The 23,687-nt window shown below is 39.5% G+C and overlaps 2 protein-coding genes across 4 annotated transcripts; one reads left to right on the top strand and one right to left on the bottom strand.

Annotated features, from left to right (window-relative positions):
• Positions 1-1,657: 1,657 nt before the first annotated feature.
• On the bottom strand, positions 1,658-15,202 carry LOC102228067 (lysine-specific demethylase 2B-like). 3 transcript variants are annotated; one of them, XM_023343929.1, is made up of 11 exons: positions 15,065-15,202; positions 10,609-10,833; positions 10,345-10,488; positions 8,677-8,763; positions 8,044-8,331; positions 7,675-7,728; positions 6,287-7,098; positions 5,724-5,887; positions 5,463-5,624; positions 4,279-4,497; positions 1,658-2,838 (listed from the first exon to the last, which is right to left on the bottom strand). In XM_023343929.1, the coding sequence occupies exons 1-11, from the start codon at positions 15,116-15,118 to the stop codon at positions 2,657-2,659; spliced, it is 2,391 nt and encodes a 796-aa protein (XP_023199697.1). In that variant the 5' UTR covers positions 15,119-15,202; the 3' UTR covers positions 1,658-2,656. The 3 variants fall into 3 exon arrangements, with proteins under 3 accessions (XP_023199697.1, XP_023199698.1, XP_023199699.1); XM_023343930.1 differs by having other exon boundaries at positions 8,044-8,322; XM_023343931.1 differs by lacking the exon at positions 7,675-7,728.
• Positions 15,203-18,175: 2,973 nt separating this feature from the next.
• Positions 18,176-22,740, top strand: LOC102228317 (calcium release-activated calcium channel protein 1-like). Its single transcript, XM_005808965.2, has 2 exons — positions 18,176-18,515; positions 20,384-22,740. The coding sequence occupies exons 1-2, from the start codon at positions 18,402-18,404 to the stop codon at positions 20,921-20,923; spliced, it is 654 nt and encodes a 217-aa protein (XP_005809022.1). The 5' UTR covers positions 18,176-18,401; the 3' UTR covers positions 20,924-22,740.
• The last annotated feature ends 947 nt before the right edge of the window (positions 22,741-23,687 follow it).

The following is a 23,687-nucleotide window of genomic DNA, read 5'->3' as shown; positions in this document are numbered from 1 at the left end:
GTTTTGCCAAACTTTTGCTTTCTATGCCTTCAAATGAAATGCGTCGTCTTGTGTGTGTTTTGTTTTTCTTTTTCTCTATCGAAAAGGGAAATGAGGAGACTTTCGAAATATGGGAGTTCAAATTGTAAATAGCCCCCCACAAGCAGACATCTTCTCCTAAAGCTGCAAGGCCTCCCTGATCTCGCTCCTGCTTGGTTTGCCTTCGTAAAAACCTGACTAATCCACAGCTTGCTTCGACAGCTGCTCACATTTACCATTAATCTGTTGCACGTAATGAGTAGATCTAGGCCTTTAAATGTACCACAGCAAGTTCCAGTTAACCACTCACTTTTAGTAGGAAACTCAGCCACGTTTTGGCGTAACTCTTGCTGGATTTTACTGTTCCGCTTTTGACAAATGGAGGAGTTCGAGTAAACCGGTCGTTTTTCCGAGCACATTTAAAAATAGTCCGTGCAATTTAAGACAAGGCCATTCTTGAAGCTCGGTGTTCATAGACACCATCAAGTATCACTCAAATATGGCGAATGGGGTGAGAAGTTGTGGCATTTGGACACGATGACAGTAAGTTTGTTTGAAAGACTGTCGAGCACGCTTGTGGCGGCATCATGCTGAGGGTCTGGTTCAGTGCCAGTGATGCTGGCGCCACAAACCAAGAATTTAAACAGTGGAAACAGCTGGATCCAACATAATGAACATTTTAAATCTGATGAGTGGAGCCAGTTAGCGGCATAAATCCAGATCGAGATTCTGGAAAATCAAATTAATCAAATGAGCTTCACCAGTTTCTGATAGGAAGAAACTTAAATGTACAGCTGAAATTAAATCCCAGATTGTAATTGCCGATCTGGAAAAAAAAAGGTTTTCTGCTATGTTCCAAGGGACATTGAACTACATATTAATTTGGCTTCTTGACTAAATTACCCTCTTCTGTTTAGAGAAAATTCCCAACCCAATCCAAGTTTTTAAAATTTATTGAAATGATTCCACGGCAAAACACGAGTCCTCAAATGAATCATTGGAAGCCTGTAACATCCATGCTATTGAGTATGTACATTACCGGTCTGCACAGTGTCTAATGCATCGTCCAGTTGTTCAAACCAGGATGGGTGGTTCCACAAGGACTGTTCTCAAACTAGGTTCACCCAACAACATGTAAAGTAAAAGTTGGCAAAACAGAATCACCGTTCATAGATCTAAGACTGAATTGTAATAAAATTAGTAACATTTTAAAGTAAATCAAATATTTATTATAAAGTGAAAGATAGGAAACCTGCACTTGAACATGTTTGTATTCTGTGGCTTCAAGCTCAATGTCTGCCTATTGAACATTTATATACAGAAACCTGTAAACAGATTTTGGGATGCTGTTGCCACTGAATACATCTTGTAATAATTATAACTGTAAGCTTTTCAGTGACATTGTTGATTATATATTATGTATATTTATATAGATATATATCTATATATAGGAATATGTTGTTGCTTTTTTTCTCACCTTTCTACAGGTGTAGAAGCAGTTTACTAGGGTGTCTCACTCTCTCTACCTTTCAGCTTTATACTTCTATTATCCTTCCTCCTCCGCCTTTTTCTATATCCACACAGGAATCAGAATGCCATAAACCTGTGCTTAAGCCATTTATCAGTCAAAAAGTCTCGATGATGATACAAATTAAGTTCTTTTAATGCAAATTAGCACTTCTTTTTTGATTTACATGTATAAACATAATCACATTCACCTGAGGCGATAAATTTACAGCACAACACCCAAAAATACAACACCGACTGTATGAAGTATATTTTTAAATGTATGCAAATACTTGCAGAGGTCATAATTAGTTGTCCATATAGTTGCGTGAGGTCGCCTGCTTTAAAGTCATTGTTAAATTCGCTTTAATTAACTTTTGGGCACCAAAACACAAACCAGGTGGCTGGGGACAAGCTCCAACCACCCTGATAAATTATTCACACGCATCATTTGAACCAACTATGTAAGACACCTATGTCAAGTCACTGAATAAACAAATAAATACAAACTGTAATAAAAATATAAATCAATAAATTAATATTGAGAGACTGCTGAAAACCCCTAAACAAAACGCCCCACAGTTAAAAGTCTTTTGTAAAACATCCAAGGATGTAACAGAAATATGAAATTTATCGCCTTCTCTTCTCTGAAATTTATCTATTTAACGTAGCTATGGTAATTAAATCACAGCACATGCATGTTTTTCTTATCTGTATACTGAAGCGTCGACGTCAAACAGAGATTTTGGCACTCAAGTAAAAAGAAAAAGAAAAAAAAAAAAAAAAGGAAGCCAAGTTGTTCTGTTGAAAATGACAAGAGTCTGATATTTGGGCTCCAGAAACAGAAAGAAAAAACAACTTGATGGATTTTGCTTGTACAAAAATATGTTCAAAAATGAAACAAAACCAATAAAAATAACTCAAATACAACCACATGTTTATAAAAGTAAAAATATAAAAAGAAATACATGCAACCTTTTTCCTCCTTTTCTGTCCGATGAACATCACCTCCCACTGAATTCCCTCTCATTGTATTCTATGACGACAGTGATTCAGAGACTTATCACAGGACGTGTAGTTTAAGTGCAAAAACAGTCTGAAAATGTTGTTGTTTGTTTTGTCCCGATGGAAACTAGCTTATCTTCTGCAGCAGCTTGTCTTCTTTCAGTCTGAACGGGACGCTCACAGACATCTCTGCAATGAAGTGCTCACAGGCCGTCTTGGTCACCTGCTTACAGAAGCGAAGGTCGATCTGGCAGATGCTGCCGCAGCGCTTGAAATAGTTCAATGAATGATCCGTGACTCTGTTACAAACTAGAATATAGTGGGAGGAACGGAGAACGGTTATTAGTTTTGTGTTAATCAAGGGGGTCATGTTTTTTTCACATTTTGCATTTCAAAACTCTATAAATACCGGAGCTCCTTATTGATTTGTACAACAACAAGAAAAAAAAATACTGACAGATTTACAACTATATACAACTTTCAGAGAGTAGAGTAGGGAATGGAGGTTTACCATACTTCATTTTCCAGGCACGTCAGAAAAGGAAGCTCATACAGTAATCCTATTTTCAGACAAACAACTTAGTGTACAGTTCTAGCTTAAAAATAAAAAACAACTGCTGACAAATGTTTGTAGAGGCGCAACATTTCAGTCACCCAGGTTTCGGTTCCCTCTTTTCGGATCACATGAGGTCAAAAAAACGGAGAGAAATATGGGAAATATAGATTTCCCAACTTCCTTCATGTGAAGAGATAAAACACAGAACTCTTTCTCTGTGAGAAATCTTAACTATAATATTTTATAGCTATTCTAGCAGGGCTGAGCCTGAAGGTCTGATTACCCATCTTATTCTAAACATATCTGAGGTTCTGAGCCGTAACACCAGTATGGTATTCTATGAGAAAATTGTGTGTGCTAAAGTTTGTACAAGTGACAAGCATAAACTTACATGTCCCGCATTTTAGGATTCATTTTTTATAAGTAAAAGAAAATAAGTTAACACATTTCAGATTTTTTATGAATAAGATATTTAGACTTTTTTTTCCTAAATCAGATAAAACACTGTGTTATTTTAGTGTCGCACCTGAGTCCATTTAAAACAAACTGGTTTGGCTTCGTTTGTGTCGAGGTGAAAAACTGTTCTGAGACCGTTTGGAGGAGGTGGTCCAGTTCCAAAGAAACTCTACTGTAGAGCGGTTCTGTTACGGTGTGAATGGGATCCAGCAGCTTCCAGATACATTCTGAAAACTTGAGCCAAACGGCTTCCCGTAGCCAGGTTTGCGTTGAAGTAAGCAAGCTAATAAATAACGGAGTAACTTTTTCATAAAGCATAAAGTTCTATGCAACTTTCAAGAAATCTCAAAATCATTTGGTATACTTTTTAGATTATTCCTCATAAAAATTATGTTGAGAAACAAAGTAATGATATGATTAAATAATGTTTTTTTTACTAGTTAACACAGCCTCTGCTTCGTGTTTTTGGACACATCTAACCAATCGTGATTACAGTTCACCTGGAGTTTTATGTGGAAAGAATTTGAGCCACTTGAAAAAGTTACAAGTGAACAAACGGATTCAGACCGAAGTAAACAAACTATAGATATGAAAACACCCTAAAATGCAGCTATAACAATAAAAATGATGTAGTCATCTTCTATGTGGCTGTGCATCAAAATAAATTTAATTTCCGTTCGAGGCTTTCTGAACGTGCACATCGGTATTTATTGCCACCATTCTAGTGCAGGTCTCACCTGATAGGTTGATTTCTGTGAGTGAGTCTCTGGTTGTAGTTCCTGCTGCAGTGAGCAGGTTCACAGACTGGTCGTTGATGTGGTTGCAGTAGCTCAGGTCTAGCCTGGACAGCAGAGGCATCTGCCGACTGATGAGACGCAAGGACGTGTCGGTGATGTCCAGCCCTGCCAGCCGCAGGTCCTCCACGTTCCGCAGCTTGCAGCGATTATCCAGCTGACCTGTTGGTACGGCACGCATTAGTTCACATCTAATGCTAGGAGGAAAATGGCAGTGAGAATTGTCATCAAGACACATTCAGGCATAGTAAAAGTACACCAACAATTTCCTATGATGTAAAGTGAAAACACTGAATGAAGTGAGTTAATATTAGCCAACATGCTAGTGATAGCCCATATGCAGTTAAGAGTATTTGAACTAACATTAACTTTCCAGCTAATTTGGTGTATGCTACAGTAAGTCAATAATACTCTTTATGCTAATGTTATAATTTTAGAAAAAAATTTACATGGTAGCTAATTTTTATATGAAAGCTAAACCTAAAGTGAGTGGAGTGAGTTAATGTTAGTCAACATGCTAGTAATACTGTATATGCGATTGATATCATTTTAGCCAATATTAGCATTCTGTCTGTCTAAAATATTATTGCATGGTTTCATTTGTATTAAATTGAGTACATTAGTGTAGGCCATGGTGATACCATTTCTGCTAACGTTAGCATTTTAGGAGAAAATAGCATGTTAGCTATTTTTGATATAAAAGCTAAACTTAACATAAAGAATGGGGTGAGTTAATGTTAGTCAACATACTAGTGATAACCCATATGCGATTGATAGAATTTTAGCTGTAGCATGTTGCCCCACAATGCTGGATGGAGTATGTTAGTGTAGGTCAACATGCTGGTGATCTGGTGTTTTATGACTTTGTATTTTTGTGTTTTTATGATGCAAAGCACTTTGAACTGCATTGAAATGTGCTACACAAACAAACTTGATTGATATCCCTCATGCTAATGTTAGCACCGTAGCTAATTATTACTGACAATTTCCTTCCTAGTAGGTAGATCTGATATAATTTGCACTATTCTGTAAATTTCTGAGAATGTTCATTCTTCTTCACACTCGCCATAATGTGCTTATGATTTATGGTGCTCCAGACGAGAATAATCTGATTCCTTGTACCGTACCTGGTCTGTTGTCTGTGGGTGGTGAAAGGAGATCCCTCATCTGTGCGTCTTTGAGTCCCTCCACCCACTGGACATCCAGAGTGCGCAGCAGGGGGCAGCTGGACGTGCAGAGTGCAGAGACAGCAGCCCAGGAACAACCCGACAGCTTTAACACTCGCAGACCTGGAAGTTACAACCGTATTTTCCATCACTGATCCAAAAATGAAAAAACAAAGGACACCTTTATTCTCTACATCCTGTGTGCGTCTCATATCCAAGTACCTGGTAATCTATTAATGAGCCAGCTCAGCTGCTTTTTGGAAATGTTCGTCCAGCTGAGGTCCAAGGAGACCGGCTGCCTGCGGATTATCCCGCTGAGCATGAGCGGTGTGATGGAGGTGCAGCGGTTTAAATCGATGTTTGTCCAAAGTCTCTTGTCACAACACCTGGTCACAGGAAAAATAAAGGAATAAAAATCTGTGTGACACATCAGGTCCAAGCAGAGCACATGTACAGTTATTACTGAACATTTAATTTGGCATTGCACTAATCAACAGGGGGCTATTATCATTTTATCTCCCCTATTTTGTACTTTTGCCTAAATCTTCAATAGATTTCAAATGTAAAAAGACTGGAAAATGTTTTAATATTTTCTTATTGTGCCTCTGCAATCATCTGTAGTTAGTCTTGCACTCCTTTCATTCTCTGATTCAAATTTACTACCTCTATCAAATAAAAGACAGCATTTTCATGTTCAGCTTTCTTGTATTTCATAACTGCAAAAAAAACAAAAAAAAGGAAAAAAGAAAGAAATCAGCTCGAGTTAGAGAAGTTTGTGCATTTACCATCGGTTCCACGTCTTGCAGATTCTCATGCAGACACACAACTCCTGGTGTGACAGATAGCCGAATATCTTCATCCAGACTTCGCGCTGGAGGATGTGTGCTTTCCCGTCTTTCAGGGGCAGTCTGTCGGGAGGCGGGCTAATCGGAGGCGGCCGGATTACGTGCCTTTCCATTTGGACGCACTTGGGAGGGGAGCGCGGCGGCACCGGCCGCGTGGTCGGGGTGCTCCGGTTGAAGCCCAGGGGAGTGATCTGACTTGGGTAAAAGTGGCGCAAATCCCAGGTGTTCCCGTTCATCTCTTTGGTCTTGAGGTGGGACCTCTGGTCGCCAAGTTCGTTACCGTTGCGGAACAGCTTCTTTGGCTCCTCGTTCTCTGTCTCTGGCTCCACCTTGAGCGGCTGCCTGTTCTCGTTGGCCAGGCAGTCCTCGGTCTTCTGGATTTCCTGGTTCAGTGCTTTGCTCAGTTCTCGGCTCAGCTCCCTGTTGGGCAGACGCCGTTTACGGCGAGCCTTCGGACGGGGCCCCCTTTCCTGCGTCTCGCTGCCCCCCTCGCTGCTGGGGCCGGCCTGCGGAGAGCTGCAGAGAGAGTGGTCGCTGTCTCCAAGTGGGGTTTTGATGGAAGAATTCAACGAGTCGTTTCTGGAGTCTCTGTAGTCACCATCCTCTTCGGCCTCTCCGAAGCGCCCTTTCCTGTCCACGCCGCTGCGGAAAGGATGCTCCCTTCCGCCTTCTTCATCATCATCATCTTCCTCCTCCTTTTCCGTCTTGACTTGGGGTAGAAGTTTAGAAATGTACGAATCGTCTGACTTGTCCTTCAGAAGAGAGATTTAGCAACAGTTACTAAAAGTCATTTGGTGCCAAACTCTTAGAGCCTCAGGCCTGTCGCAGTAATCTGTGAATTAATCTCATAAATTAAAATGGGCTTGATAATTCCCATTCTGATGATTCAATTCATGAGGATAATTTTGTTCAGAGACTTTATAAACTATTTTTGATGTTATCGGTTGTGTGTGGTTTTTATTTCCTTTTTATTTACTGTTTTCATTTGTTTTGGGTTTTTTTTTTATGGGGGATATTTAAAATGTCTTCCAGTTCCAGTGTAAAGTGCGCAAAGTCAATTTTATTTTGCAACAGATTATCAACTGAATTGAGATCTGAACTTTAATGGGGCCATTTAATATGATTAGGTTTTTGTCCAAGTCAATTCATTATGTACAATCCATTCCAGTTGTAAGTTTTTACAGCCTCTATCAGATATTGCACTAGGTCTGTCCTGCATTTACCTCCCACAGGCTGCAACCAGCCGTTCCCTTATGAACAGAAGAATCTCACATTATGATGTGTAGTTTTTTTGTTTTACAAGAGGGAATGTAAAGTTCTCATCTCACCAGATAACTTTCTTCCACATGTTTGCTTATGTCGCCTACATAGTTTGTGGCAAACTGCAGAAGAAAAAAAAAACAACAAACAAAACTTATGACTTTTCTTCTGCCAAGTCTCCATGAAATCCACATTTGGAATGTAATATTTGCCATGTTGACATTTTCCCCACCCGAGCTCTGGGATTGTTATTGCTTTATTACCCAAACCAACTTTAAAGCTCTCATGGCTCCTAAAGTAAAAGAGCCCAGAAAATACAGCATTCAAGGAGTCATTTGCAGTTGTGATGATGCCGATTCTAATCCGCCGCCTTGTAGAAGTTAAATGTATCTGAACAGTTTTGCAAGGAACTGCAAGTCACTGGCAGTTATACCAACCTTCTTCCTCACATTGAGGTCCTCTTCGTCATCATCATCGAAAAGCTTCCTCTTCTTCCTCAGTTTGTCCTCGGGTCTGGGCCTCGGCAGGCCGCTGGGGGACAGCAGCGGCGGCTGCCGATGGAGAGCCTCCTCAGTTCTGTATCTTGGCGTCTCGTCTCTGTCCGGCTTCCTCTTCGTCGCAGAGGAAAGGTCCCCCTCCTCCTTTGCGGGTTTCTGTTCCCTCAGCAAAGAGCCGGGGAGGTTGGAGGCGTACTTGAACCCGGGGCCCCTTTTTTGCTTCAATACCAAAGGGGACAAAAACAGTGGAGACGACTTTATACCTTTAGCCTATCATGACTAGAAAACCCTGTCCGATATTTAACTAGCAGAGCTTAAGGTTTAAGAAACACTTCTGGTTGTCTGGGGTTTCCTGCCTCTGTCCGATTCAGTGATGTGAAGGACTTTCATAAACGGCAGAATTAACAGGAAGTGGCCAGCAGATTATCATATATAAAAAAGATATACTGAAACCATCTAAAAGAGGAAGCGACTCTTCTCTTTATCGTTAAGGTAACTTCACAAAACGTTATCAAAACTTTGCAAGATTAAGACTCGGTGCGCAGCCTTCGGCTCGTGCATGATTGTACTCACTTTTCCACTTTTTCCTGCGTGGTTGCATTTGGGACATTCCCAGCAGTTAGGCAGTTCATCATTCACCACACCTGAGGCGTCACTCACCTGACAGGAGAATGGAGAGAGAAAGAAAAAAAACTTAGAAAGGGAGTAGGATTTCAACCACAACAAGCCTAAACAGAGTCCAACAAGTAGTGAGTTTGTGGGAAGCGAAAGTGACTGTTGCGATGTGCACTCGTCAGGCCGGTCAGCGCTGTTCAACCTGAATTATTATTATGTATATAAACATTAAGCCGAAAAACAACATGTCAGTTGATCATCTGTGCAAACCTGAATCAAAAAAAGTTGATTGCTTTCATTTTTCTTTTTACAAAAAAGTATTGAACTGATTTTTGTCAAATGTAAATTCATGTACCGTCATTCTCCAACATAAAAGGAAAAATAAGTGACATGTAGCCAAAAGATGTGCATCAGTCCTAACCAGCTTCTTGGCCACAGCATGATGCTGCCACCACCATCTACCTTGCAGATATAACAAGATAAAGTGACATGCTGTTCTTTTTACCACATATATTTCCTATGCGTCATCTCCTTAGAGCAGGCGTCTGCAACGACTCCCAACAACTCTGCCTTAAAATGATAAAGAATAAACTAAAGTTTTAAATATAAATTTAACAACAAATACTAGTTTAAATAGTTTTTTTTTGTCATACAATTAGCTAATTTCACAACAGAATGACACTGAAAGTGCCAGTGATATATTCTTTTCAATTTTGACATTAAGTTGGAAATTATGTTCATCCCACAGAAGATGGAAATGTATCCATCTTCTTTTCTGCTAAACTTTTCTTTATTTTAAAACCTATAAACCATTATGAAGTGGGGCTCTTTAAAAATAACAAACTTCCTGCAGTAGATATTTATTAACAATTTTAAGCTGTCTTTTTCTTTTTTTAAAAGGTTATGCAAAATTTGTGACTCTAAGCAAGTATTATTTAGCTGTACTGAAGGCAACCTTTATAATTGCAAAGGTTGCTCCTTTACAATCCCCCCTGCCCAGGAATTTTAATTTCTATTGCAACTAATCATCTTGCAGCAGCAGAAGCGGTGGTCCGCCCAGATCGCCACGCCATCAACATGTATTGGCTGCATGAAGAGGAAGTGGCTTTTAGATGCCAAGAGGAACTTACACGTCTTCAGCTGCACTGTGCAAGTGAACAAGGCATTTTTATGAGAGCTATTTTTCCTCAGCTGTGTTTGTTTAATAAAATGAAAACACTGCTGACATTCTGGTTCTGTGTCGTCGGCTTAAGTAGCAGCACGGCCTTAAAAAGCAGCTCTGATCACGTCCGGACTAGCAGCGACATGTTTCTGACTCGACAAGCAGAGTTTTTGTTCTTTGGCAGTCGACTACCGAACAATTACAGGTTTAGTGTTTTCCTCGCAGCTTAAAGGCTGAAAGTCAAACTAAAATGAAATAGAGTCAGGCTTTAGCCACTATAACCTCATAACCACATGAGTAAAAGCAGCGGGTTTCATCAACAAAAAACAATTTCCGCATCAAATTAACTCCAGATTCCAGTGTAAAGGGGCTGAGTCATGTCGTAATGACGTGGCCTTCCCGGGACGCTGCTCCAACAAAAATGAGTCACCATGGGAACCGTCTGTCTGAGGTACCTTGCGTACCTTGAGGCAGTTGGGGTGAACGATCTCGTTGCAGATGGAGCACTCCATTAGCATGAAGTTGAACTTTTCCTCTTCGTCCTCCAGCGTGTCCTCCTTCCCCGCCTCTTTACACACCACACACACGGCTGTGTGGGGCAGGACGGGCTGCGGGGAGCGAGGCAAATGAGAGCAGCAGAATTTAAAGGCGCTCAAATGGCAATTACTCAATCGCTTCATTCTGTATTTTAACTAGCTTGGGAATGACTAGCTCATTCGTTGACTCACCGCGATGCACTGCCTCATGATGCAGGACTGCTTCATGCGCCCCGGCCCCCCAAACTTCTTCATGTCCTTGCAGAAGTGGCACTCTCCGCATTCTGTGCGGAGACACGCCTCGCACTTCCGGCAGCGCGTTCTCCTGCGCCTGGCTCCCGACGCGCTCCGGTTGGACGGCAGCTTGACGGCCGACGTTGACCCCATCTTTGGCTTCGGACGGTTGACTGCTCGCTGCTGGAAGACAAAGACGGCTCAAATGGTTAATCGAAAACCAATTAAACTACAGGCCCAAGAGCTGATATTTTTATATGGAGAGGTTTACAGAAATTCTCTTGGTAAAATGCCAAGTCAGCATACTTTAATGGGAGTCGCTGATGCTGAACACACATGTGATTTATTGCTTGTTCTCCTGTTCATTTCAGCTTCTGGGCAAATATAAACTACAAAAGGTACGAACTGAATCTGCAGGTCAAATACTGAAAAATCTGTTGAATTTTTGCCTATTCATTGAACACATCAAAACTAACTACTCCTGCAGTTTTCAGTCTGTAAACGCGTCAAACAACAGCATGTTCTTTGATGCATTTTTAAATAAAGTTTTCACATAGGAACACATGTCAGTCATCTTTTTTTTATTTTAAAACCCCTTGGATTTAAATTTCAAACTTAAACATCACAAAAACTACTTAAATAGAAACTAAAATATAACATTAGATAAAAAGAATGTTTTATTTGCAACTCAGCAGCTCCCAGGGTACAGTTCTTTGTTGTTTTGTTGTAGCACAAAATATCCGAATTCCTCTGCAAAAACTACAACAAATATAACAGATGAACTCTACTGACACCAAGACCAAAACGCAGTGAATGCATGTATGGGTTTAAGCATTAACTAACAGCAGTTTAAGATCCTGCAGAAACCATATACCTGCATAAGGGGGAAGTTGTTTTTTTTTTTTGAACATCTGCAAGGAAAAGTGGGAAAGCATGTCAGAAGGAAGTCACTCAGTTGAAAAATCCTGATATCTCCACCATGCATTCCTCTACAGAACACAAGCAGGCCACACAAATGATGCCTCATCTGGTCCAATTGAATTTAAACATATAAAGTAGAGCTGTAGCAGGAAGGCATACAAAACAGTACAACTAACATCCACATCTTTACAGTAGAAAAGCTGCAGCAATGTTTATTAAATTATCTTCAATATCAACCTCTTTTTTAAAATAATAATAATAATAATCTTCCTCGTTTCCATGGCATTACTATAAAATACAACAAAAAGAAGAAGCCATCTCAGCTCCTTTCATCTTCGCAGGAGACGTTACCTTGGCAACAGTTCGCCTTGCTGGTGGCAAATGTTTAAATAGGGGAGCGTGACAGATGGATAAAAATAAACTCGCTGGAGGTGGTTATGATTTCCTTTGAGGCTGTGAACATCTTTCTGATTTATTCTTATAGCATTACTTTTAACAGGTGCACAGCCCCCACACTGCTGACTTACTACTGTTGCTAGCTCCTTAAATTGTTACACGTTAGCAAACAACAGGAGGTAAATTTTGCTTCCGCTTGCATCCAGAGGACAGGTATAACAGGTAACATGCATCGGGAGGTCAACAGGACAATCTGGGTTAACGACAACAATGACTACAGCTTTACTGAAGAGGAAAGGTGAAACTTGTCCTGATTACTCCAACTGAAAACATCCAAAGTAAATCATTACATGACTAATCTTCTCTCCCTAATCCTTCAGATAACAGATTCCAGGGTTTCTTCACATTCTTCCCCCCACAAGACTGATTTCCAGACTTTTCCTAGACTATTTTCTAGTGCTTTGTGCCATTTTGAAGAGAACACAATAAGGCGTCAAACACAAAAGTTCACGATGAGTTTATTTCTAAAGGAACTAGGGGGAAAAAGGAAAGAAAGAACAACGACAGAAACAGAAGCTTGGAGGAATGCACAGATATAAAATTTTGCCTATAAAGAAGGAATCAAGTCTGCAATCACATTTTTTCCAAATTGTACACTTTCCAGATTATTTTCCCTCCCCGCCGCTCCGATAGCTCGCCCTAACGACTGCTAACAAATTATTTCGACAAAAAACACACTCCCGCAGACGCATCCAGCTCCTGTAAAAAAAAATAAATAAATAATAGTAATAAAAAAATGTGGGAGGGAACCAGTGAAGGATGAGCAGCTGCTCCAGGGATGGCTGTGACTGTCAACATCACTCACAACTGTTTCAGCCGAAGTTCCCTCATCCCTCGCCTGACCTCTGTGATGACCAATGCTTACCACTTTCAAACGAGGAGTGTCGTTTCACTCCAGAGCATTTCAAATCATTATGCAGCAGCCTGCTTGTTTTGACCTCTGATCAAACCAAAATACCTCAAAGCAAGCAAGTATGCAAGTCATGTATCAAACGATAGGCTAGCAGTAGATAGTAGAAATCAGTAGTGAAAGCAGGCGTAAGAACAAACTGCTTATAAAAGCACGAAGGTACAAAGTCCCACTGCTAGGCGGAAAGTTTGGTACAGAAAGATGGAGTATGAAAGGGTAAAATGCCCGTTTTTAGGCGTCACATCTTTGAGAAAAATAAATTATAAGTTTGGACCACCACAATAAAATTAATTTTCGATGATCTGCAGCAGAGGAAGTGGCCGTAAGCAGTGAAACGAGAGGTTTTAGTTTTCACAAAAGGTGAATAATGTGATTTATCTTCCTTTTTTCATTTTATCTCCTCTGAAGTCTATGTAGTCTGATATTTAAATATTTGTAGATTTAAAGTCAAATTCCTGCTTGTGCAGACAAAGTCAATATAGTGGATCCTGAGAGTAATTTGTGCAATTCTCCCATTAAAAGAGACTGCCAGGATGAAACACCTCATATAAATAACACATCTGGCTGCTTGGACCGACTCTTTACATGTTTCCTGTCCACACCTGAAATGGATCCAAGTGATCGAGATGCTAAAGCTTCATTATAGAGGTGGGGCCATCTTGATGACAAAATAGAAACTGAAGAGTGAGGAAAACGAAGTAAATAGCAATTAATACCATTGCAATTTTTGCAGTTTTCTAAAATCCCAAAAACTGGGATTACAGTTTTCGGGAGGATAAATTGAAACAAATGCGAGTATTTAAAAAAAAAAGGATTATATTCTTGAATGGTCCACTTTACCTCGAAGATCCGCTTTAAATAAAACGAAAATGTACCGCAGTGAAAGTGTGACAAACAAAAACCCTGAACACATTAGCTGAAGATGGCCCCTAGAGCCATTACTGCATCAGCTGATTCGTGCTGACTGTTACTCTGCAGTAATATGACAGGAATTTGGGATTGGCTGCAGAGGCCTGTGAACAAAAAAAAAAAAAAAAAAAAAATACAACTTACTATGCCAAGCACAGTCGTCTGACTCAGCCTCAGCTCGGATTTTGTAGGAGAAAGTCACAAGGCTCATCATCTGCTGAGGTCCTCATAACAACAAGTGCTGCTGTCGACAACCGCGTGTCACGGTGGAAAGAAGTGAAAACATCATCTTTGATGTTGTACTGATAATGGAACCGTGTTGTGGGTACAAATATTGTGCAACCACATTGATGTGCATCTTGCATCAGCACTTTTAAGCGTTCCTCATGAACTCTACCAAGCACTCCGTCTTTAATTTGCCACAAAACGAGTAAAATGTTAAGATCTGCGCAACCGGATAGTGTTTTTTTTTCTTCCTTGTTTGTTTGTTGTTTTTTTTTTAATTTAGGGTGGTGGGTTTATGGGTAGCCCTAGTTTGAGAAGCAGAGGTCCAGCAAGCACCAGAAGTAAAAGCCACTTCATTGTTCCCTCTCCCCATCCCCCTCCCCGGTCCCTGCCTCAACAACATTTCGCCAAAAGCCTTCTTAAAGGCGCAGAGTGGCAGGACAAGTTTTGGAAGAGTGAGGAAATGAATCAAAAGAAAGAAAGCATTTTTTTCAACGTGGCAGGTCGGTGTTCGGGGAGCAATAAGCGCTTCACTCCGGGCTTAGATTTAAAACATGTTGAAGCCGAGCTGGTGGCTGGTGGAGGCTTCTGCTAACAGGAAATTATCCAAATCATGACCGGACCGAAGCTGCGCCGCGTTAATGGCCAGCTCAAAATGGGTCAGTTGTAGCTAACATCAAAGGAGCAGAGTATGCGGTGTGTCCCGGACAGCCAGTGTAGAACAGCTAATAAACATCTTTATATGGGCACATAATACTTAGATAAATGTCCATTATTACAGGTGAGTGATATTTGTGAACACCTTTTTCTAATACCTTTGGCTGAACCTGACTCACACAAACACAGAAGAGCGGGGTTATCGTTAACCTTAAGCAACCACACACACACACAACCACACACACACACACTCAAAAAAACGCCTTTCTTCCTCACATTTCGTTAAACTTCCCACGGACTAAAATAGTCAATATAACGAAGAGTAGCGGTAAGTACCTGCTCGGACTCTGACTCATATTCTTCATCGTCTCCGCTCATTGACAAGGCCATGACTCTCCTCTCTCATCGTTTGTGAACAGCAGAAGGAAACCAACATGGCTGAACGAGCTTACAGCTCGGCTCGTCCCCCCTCCCACACAGCAACACGGCCCAGCAGCTGCCAGCTAGGTTCACCGCGCTGCCTTCAGGCACCACAGGAAATAGCAGCTTCCTGTTCATTTAAAGAGATATCTCTGAATTTTTGAAGCAATATTCTTGTAAAAGTCTATAAAAAGGTAAAATATTACCTACAATATAATAATAATTACAGTAATGTAATCATATTATTTTTTACCTTTACCATAGGATATACCGAACAAGTGAACTTGGGATTCATAATTCCATAATGGTTTATCAATAGGACTCAATTTTTATTTTTTGTGACACGCTTCTGTTGATAAATACAGTGGTTCAAATTCATTTACCTCTTTATATATTCAACGTTACATGCACATTGGTTACATCTTTCATGATCATATTTGATATATGCCTAAGTGTACGCTAAAGCTTCAATGAAGTGGTGGGATCATTTTGATGATGGAAAAGATAAAGAATGGGTTAATCACAATCAACTGCAATATTAAACGATAGTGTTATAATTATGCATTTTCCGAATATATAAGGGTAGATGGGAAAAACAAGGTGATGGGTATATTTGAATAGCCTAATTTACCCTGGTGCTTCTCTTCAAATAAAAATAAAAATGTAATGACTAGAAAAGTTGTGATTAGAAAAAACACTGAAAATATTTGCTAAAGCAATTGTTAGGGCAAGCATTTTTGTAGGGGAGTCTTCCTTTTAATATAAAACCAGATTAAGGTTACTGCTGCCAACCTTTTAAAAGATTTGTATTTAAAAAATTTCATTCTATCCCTTTAAACAGACAGCGCAGCAAAATAAATAAATGAAGGATGGAAAGAGACAAAAATGAAAACCAACACATCGCAAATTGTAAATGTAAATTTATGTAAAGAAATCTACAATATTTACCGAACTGATTAATGTCTTTATAGTTACGAACGACACATACTGCGTAAAGTGAATGCACCATGGTTTTAGCAGGAAGTGAAGATAGTCAGATACAAGATAACTCTCTCTTGTAAATTTCCGTCTTTGTTTATTTTATTTACTTAACACGTTAACCTTTACCAATTTAGAGGAAGACTTGTAACTAGACATGCAAACTGAATATTTAAACATCTTTTGTAAACATTACCCCAATCTTTATTTACCTGTATTCTTTTCTTAAACTAAGTAATTACTTTTTATCTCTTAGACTAATTAACTATTTAACAAATGTTTCACAGTAACATTTATATATCTCAGAGAAATTCACTTTTTTGTGTATATGGAATGTAATGGAAAGTAAACAGATTTTATTAGATTTCGTGGGTAAAACCAGTAAGAAATACATATTTAAACATTAGTTCAAACATAAATGCAATCAACAATAATGGTTTACAATAATGTTTAATTTGAGTACAGCACCAGTTCGCCTATGTAGGTAACAGTGGCTCTCTCAGCATTTATCTATCTTACATAAGTACAATGGTGACTGACAATTGTGCAGTTTAATTGTGAAATGTTGGTGAAATGCTTTTCTTTGGCACCATCTAGTGTCTCTGATATTGTTTCTCCTTCTCCATCTTCACAAATAATCGTTGAGATGTGCATTTAATATTAATACGTCTGTTCTTACCATTTGTACCAACATGAAGTAAAAATCATTTGTGCGGGGTAATAGGTAGCATTCTAAAACACGTTTCATGTCATAGATTAACAATGTAAATCATAAATCTAGGTCTGTTTGACGTGACATCATCACACAATTCCTGTAGATTTGTCAGCTATGAAACTAAGATTCGTTTATCTCCTTCTCCACCACATGCGGAGGTGCTTTACTGAACTTAAACGTGGCGACTGTGGAGCCCATTGCAGTACAGCCTTCTTACTCATTGTTACTGTCAACAAATCAGTTTGAGACCGTTTGAGCTTTGTGACATGGTGCGTTAAAACAGATGGAACAAGCCATCAGAAGATGACTACACTGCGGTCGTATAGAGATGGACACAGCCAGTGGCGATACTCAGAATGTGGAGTTTAAACAACGCTCAGATTGTAGCAAAGGGTCCAGAATGTGCCAAGAATAAATCTATTGTAGTATTTTACCACCACCATCAGCAGCAGCCTAAGCCAATGATAGAAGACAGAAATTAGGATTGATGTGCTTTCCTGTTGCTTATATTTTTGACCCCTTCCATTTGAATGTAGTTAGCTGAAACTGAAACAGAGACTCGTCGGACCAAAAAATTGCCTAATTTTTGTAAGTGTTCAGGAAATGTAGGATAAGTTTGCTGGTATTTTACATAAACTGGTTACAAGAAATAGTTATTCGAGCTGCTGTTGCCTTTATGTCATATCCAACCAGTCCACCCATTTCCATCTGACCTCTGGAATGGGCATCCACATGGATATGCTCAATGGATATTTCAGACCATAAGTCAAATAAATGGCTATATCTGAAATTCCCATGAGATCAGCAGTTTCCAAAGTACTCAGACAAGCGTACCTCAGTCACCAACAATGATCCCATATAATTAAGCTCACCTAAATCGTCTTTATTCTCCATTATAATGCTCTATTTGAAGGCAGAAAGTAGAATATCTACATGAATTGAGTCGCTGTCATGCCATTGCCTGTAACTGAATGGGTTTACTTACTAAAGTGGAGCGTAGAATCGCACAACAACATTTATATTTACCCACTTATACATTTTTAGAGTTGAACCGGCCTCTCGTTGACACAGAGATCTCTCTGTGGAAAAAGACAGTTTGTTTTTTAATTCACCTTATAGCAATAATGCAGAGGTTTACTTCAACTAAATCTCAAGGTGATCAAGTTGTGTGCACCATAAAGACTGACTGCACACGCAGAAGATTAGCTTAAATCAACTAAAGAATGAACGAAAACGAAAAAAGAAAGGGCGTCAAAGAGAGCAATGATGTCAAACAATTTATTTTTCAGAGGGAAGCGGAGCGGAGGGGGCAGACCTGACAGTTGCAGCGGCTGCGAGCAGCATTGAATTGTGGGTATCTTGAGTTTCCTCCTCATAGACTTCCACAGTCAGCTGTTGCGGAGAAGTTTTTGACAGATTTTCAGAGCTGCCCTATAGGAGTCTTATTTTTAGCATCCGGCCGGGGCTGAAGCTCCTACGTCGACTCCAAGCGTGTTGTCTGGGAGCATATTTCCGCGTCGTCAGGAAAACTTTTCGGTCTATCCTGGAACAGCTGTCAGAATGAGCCTGAACGAGCACTCCATGCAGGCGCTGTCCTGGAGAAAGTTGTACTTGAGCCGAGCTAAGCTCAAAGCCACCAGCCGCACTTCGGCTCTGCTGTCGGGTTTCGCAATGGTGAGTAAGTGAGGTTTAAGTTTTCACAGATATAATGCGCAGCTTCACAGGCCGTGGGCACCAACACCCGGAGAGTTTTTGCGTGTGACGCAGATTATTGTTTTCAGCTACGATCCCTCCTTTATAATGGCCAACAGGCGAGCGCCAAAAGTATTCGCTCCCCTCTCAGCTTTTCCGACTTCAGTCAAGCTGCAACCTCAACAATTACTGTAGTTGGTTGGGTTTTAATTCTATGCTCCAACATAAAGTCGTGCACAAGTATAAATGCGATTAAAAACACTGAAAATGATTATGTGCATATGTATTCATATTCAGCTACCCCTAAATAAAATCCTGTGGTGCCTGCATTCAGATTCAGCTGCTCTGTGAAGGTATAATAGGTTTGTTGGGGGGGGGAACAAACTATCATCATGAATCAAAGAACACAGCAGATTGGTCAAAGTTCTGGATCAGTTTAAAGCAGAAGTGGTTAGTAATGTCTCGAACTTTGAACTTTCTGTGGAGCAATTAATGCTCAATTTATTTAAAAATAAAACAGTACATCTCAGAAGAAAAAGTTACAAGACAAGGACGTCCATTTGAACTGACAGGCTGGTCGAAGACATCATTGATTAGAGAAGCAGCCAGAACGCTTGTGGGTAACTTTGGAGTAGTTGTGGACATTCACAGCTCGGGTGGAGAGTTCAATGCAGTTTTATATAACAAACGTTTACAAGAGAGGTAATCTGACGTTACTTTACAGGAAAAAAGAGAACTAATGATACAAACACTGAACTTTTTCACTTGCATACAGAGTACTGCAGGAAAAAAATAAAAATAATTCAGATCAACCCAAACAGTACAGCAGCAAGAGACCTGCAGCTGTAATTGCTGTGAAGGACTCTGGTTTCAGGACTAAAAACATAAACACGGACACTTTTGTTTTAACAAAAATATATTTTATAAAAGACCCAGTTGAAATGTGGCAAAATGTAAAATACTCCAAGGGTATAAATACTTTTTTCAAGGTACCGTAAATATTTGCTCACTTCGTTGCCAGCGTGCCAAATATAGCCGAAGTGGAAAGAAAATGCTTTGAAGAAAAGGTGTTAGCTGAACTGAAGTGTCATGAAGGGAAAGTAACACACCATGTCTATTTACTGAGACCTTGTTGCATCCTGAAGTACAAAAACATTTAATAGATACACAAAACTATTTTTAGTGCATATGTGAGAGATGCAAAAGGATTTTTTTATATGTTTGGTTTCATTATACCCACAAACATTGTGTTCTATTTGATTTGTTGTGATAGATTGACACAAAGTAACTTACGAAGGATAATGAAAAACATTTTATTTCATTACTTTTTACAAGTAAAGATCCCAAAGTATGATTCAGCCATCTGGGGTGAAGACTATTTTTCTGCACTTGAGTTTGGTGACCTTTCCCAGTTTTAAATCTTTGGCAGCCTGCAAGGATAACAGGTTATGGATAATGAATAGAGGCATGAACTTATTGTGATCAAGAATGAATAGATTAATTGTTAATGCATTTATTTGAGGAAATAAAATTTTTGATGCATGTCTAAAGCAAAGAAAGGGACTATAGTGGGAGGAAAAATAATGTGTCAATCTTTAGAACTGAGTTGACAGTACAGACCATGAAACTGATTCCATTTATACGAATCAAAGTTTAACATCAGATATCCACAGTTATAAAATGAATTAGAAAAACATTGATGAAATAATATTATTCTAAGAAAAAGAAAGCAATCGTTTCTCTCATGTCAACAGAATAATTATCTCGCAATTTCAAAATGACAGAACTAAATAAAAGAAAAATCTTTACTGGTTGTTGTTGCTTAAACATTTCTCGATGTTTTCTCCCAGGTTGCCATGGTGGAGGTACAGCTGGAGCCCACTCACACGTATCCTCCCGGACTGCTGATCGCCTTCAGCGCCTGCACCACGGTTCTGGTCGCCGTGCATTTGTTCGCCCTCATGATCAGCACCTGCATCCTCCCGAACCTGGAGGCCGTCAGCAACGTTCACAACCTCAACTCCGTCAACGAGTCCCCCCACGAGCGCATGCACCGCCACATAGAGCTGGCCTGGGCCTTCTCCACGGTCATCGGCACCCTCCTGTTCCTGACTGAGGTCATGCTCCTTTGCTGGGTGAAGTTCCTGCCGCTCAAAAAGGAAACCAACACCACCATCAGCTCCGGCGAGGCGGCGGCCATCGCGTCCACCTGCATAATGGTGCCGTTTGGACTTGTCTTCATCGTCTTCGCTGTCCACTTCTACCGCACGCTAGTCAGCCACAAAACGGACCGGCAGATCCGAGAGCTGGACCAGGTCATTCAGCTCCAGAAACAGCTGAATCACGGGGCCGAGAACGACGAGCTGAAGGCAGCCGGACATTTCCCGTAACTGTAACCCATCGAGTTCATGCAGACTTCCCTTATAAAAAGGCTTTTTTTTTTTTTTTTTAATGTTGATATTTCTTCTGATGAGTCACAGCATGCATTTCACAGCTCTATCCTTTTCTACATATTGGATGTCTACAAAATTTGATTTACTTTTATATGCAGGGAATTAAACCATTTTTAGTTGCCGACATCCTGACAAGATAAAAACATGTGATTTGTGAGATAAAATTTCAAAAGCACTGAGATGCTGGGGTGGTTTACACATTTTATTTGCTATAATATAAAGATCTATATTTTACTCTAGCAGCCATTTGTTAATCTGTAAGCAACTGGATGTGTCACTTTGAGTACCTTCTTGTTGATGAGGGAAATGACAAAGTCAGCTGAAGAGGGCAAGTGTGGGTAATTGTGCACAACATGCTTTATTTTAAATAGATTTGAAAATGCCACATGTTCTAAGATGAAAACTGGGATAAGTTGAATCAATATTTCTCTCAAATTCAGTATTTTAGGCTGTGTGGAGTCTGCACTATCTAATGTATACCTCTGTCAAAGTGCTGTTTTCTTCTCAGACATGCTACAGGTTGCTGCATGTCAATAGTGCAGCATTCAGTTTTTCCCACCTTGTTTTCTTGTTAGTTAATGAGTGAAATGATTGCATTGCATTTGTTTTTTGTTATTTTCAATACGACTAAATCGCTGAATGTTTTATTACCGAACCTGTTGAACTAAAGAACCGTTTTCAGGGTTCACCTCTGGGATTTACGTTTAGCTTTTTTCAAAAATTACCAAAGATCATTTTTGGGGAAAGACATTCAGCAGTATTTGAGAAAAAAAACCAAACAAAATATATAGAAATGTTGTATTTGCAGTTCAGGGCATTGTATAATAAAGATGCCTTTCCTGGACCATAGTGATTAGTCCATGAAAGTAGGTAACCTTTGACCTGCCAATCAATTCTGCATGCACTGCATTGATCAAGGATAAATTGACTGATGCATTTTTGACAATAAACTTTAAATAAGTTAAATATCACAACAACTGTTAAACTGTTAATTAAGAACACCCTTTTTTTCTCCATGTTCTCATTTTCATACTGTCCTGTTTGTTTGTTTAAATCAAATACACTGTAAATCAAGAAGTGGTGACTGACTTTAGAGAAAGTGTTCTTGAACAACTTTTGCGGAGCATCATATTGTTTAAATTGTTATTTGCAAATTTGTGTGTTTTGTACATTTTGTGCAGTAGTTTACAAGCTGAAGCATGGTTACGGATTGTTTATGTTGCAGAATGTGGCTTGTGTTTTTTTCGTGTCCACAACAATGAACGCTTCGACGTGGCTGAGGCTGCTGTTGTCTCTCCGTAGCAAAGCTGCATGAGACGCTGTCTTTACAAAGTTTATTTCTCTGTGCACTTTGAGTTCTAATGGTGATGCCACACTTTGTTGGAATATGGTTACACTTTTCTGTTGATATCAAGGTTGTGTTATTTTATAGGGTCATTTGCGTATGTATTGCTGACAACCTGCTCATAGGTTGCACAGAGCTTTGTAATTGTCCTGCTTGTCATTTTCAGTATTTAAATGTTTTAATTTTCACTTTTGTCATTTAGTCAAACACCAAAAACTCACAGGAATGCATCAGTGCCTTACCAAATGTCTGGTTGCGAGGTAATTACTCACAGAATTAATCAGAAAGCAATCTTCCGTGACACTTTTCCTTTCTGTGCTTATTTATTAAATCGAGTGTATGCCTACTGTGTGTTTTGAAAGCACGGCTTGAAGGTACGGTTCATTAAATGCTCTGTTTCCAGTTTCGCTTCCGTGTGTTTCTAGTCATGTTACCTTTGGATCAGTTTGGGAATAAAATATATTTATTTATGCATCCCTGACATTCTCATTGGCATGTCTAAAAATGCAGAGGGAAACAATGCAACACTTTAGAGAGCAGCTGAAGTTGGGTCACAGTGGAATCAATCACACAGGAAACGTGGGGACATCGTGGTTTAAATTAGGACAAGGCTTTCAGGCTTGAGCATCTGTCACAACAAAGACCCACAAACCATTTTTCTTTACTAAACTAAAAAATATTTCTTTTTTTGTTTGTTTTATTGCTAAGACTTTCTCTGCACAAATTTCAAGATTGTTTTTCATAAACCAAAAGTCCATTTGCTGTGTTTCAACGAACAGTTTCTTGAGGAGACGTCTGCCTGTTTGCAGCAACAATGACATTCCCCTCGCTGAAGACACGGTTAGCGCGCCCACCACAATTGGATGCATCAACATTTTTAGATGCAAAGCGCTAGAATGTGTTGAGCTTAAATTTCAGAATGCAGAGCTTTATGTAAACCTCTGGACTTAAACTGAATCAGGTTATTTAGCAAATATTCATTGGTAAAATATGGACTGATCCAGGTCTGGCTTGGCTTAACACAACATAGTTGTGTTATAACTTTGAATTAAATTATTAAACAAGTATAATTTGGGTTAAAAATGTTTTAACAGATCTCAAATTTGCATGACATATACTAAGATTTAACCCTGTTGAAGGTGGATAACAAAATTGATGTTCAATGTAAAACTATACAAAGTGTTGTCTCTGAGTTTCCTTTTTTCTTTGGTTGAAGTGAATGTTGAACTTAGCATGTGCTATTGGATTAGATATAGATAATATTTAAAAACGAAAAAATAAAAGTGAAGTATATGGACAGTGAAAGAAACCTGATACAGACTATAAATACAGTTTCTTCTTGCAGTCTATTACACA

The sequence above is a fragment of the Xiphophorus maculatus genome, chromosome 12 (genome assembly GCF_002775205.1).
Source record: "Xiphophorus maculatus strain JP 163 A chromosome 12, X_maculatus-5.0-male, whole genome shotgun sequence".
Lineage (NCBI taxonomy): Eukaryota > Metazoa > Chordata > Actinopteri > Cyprinodontiformes > Poeciliidae > Xiphophorus > Xiphophorus maculatus.
This window is presented reverse-complemented; position numbering and strand designations above follow the sequence as displayed.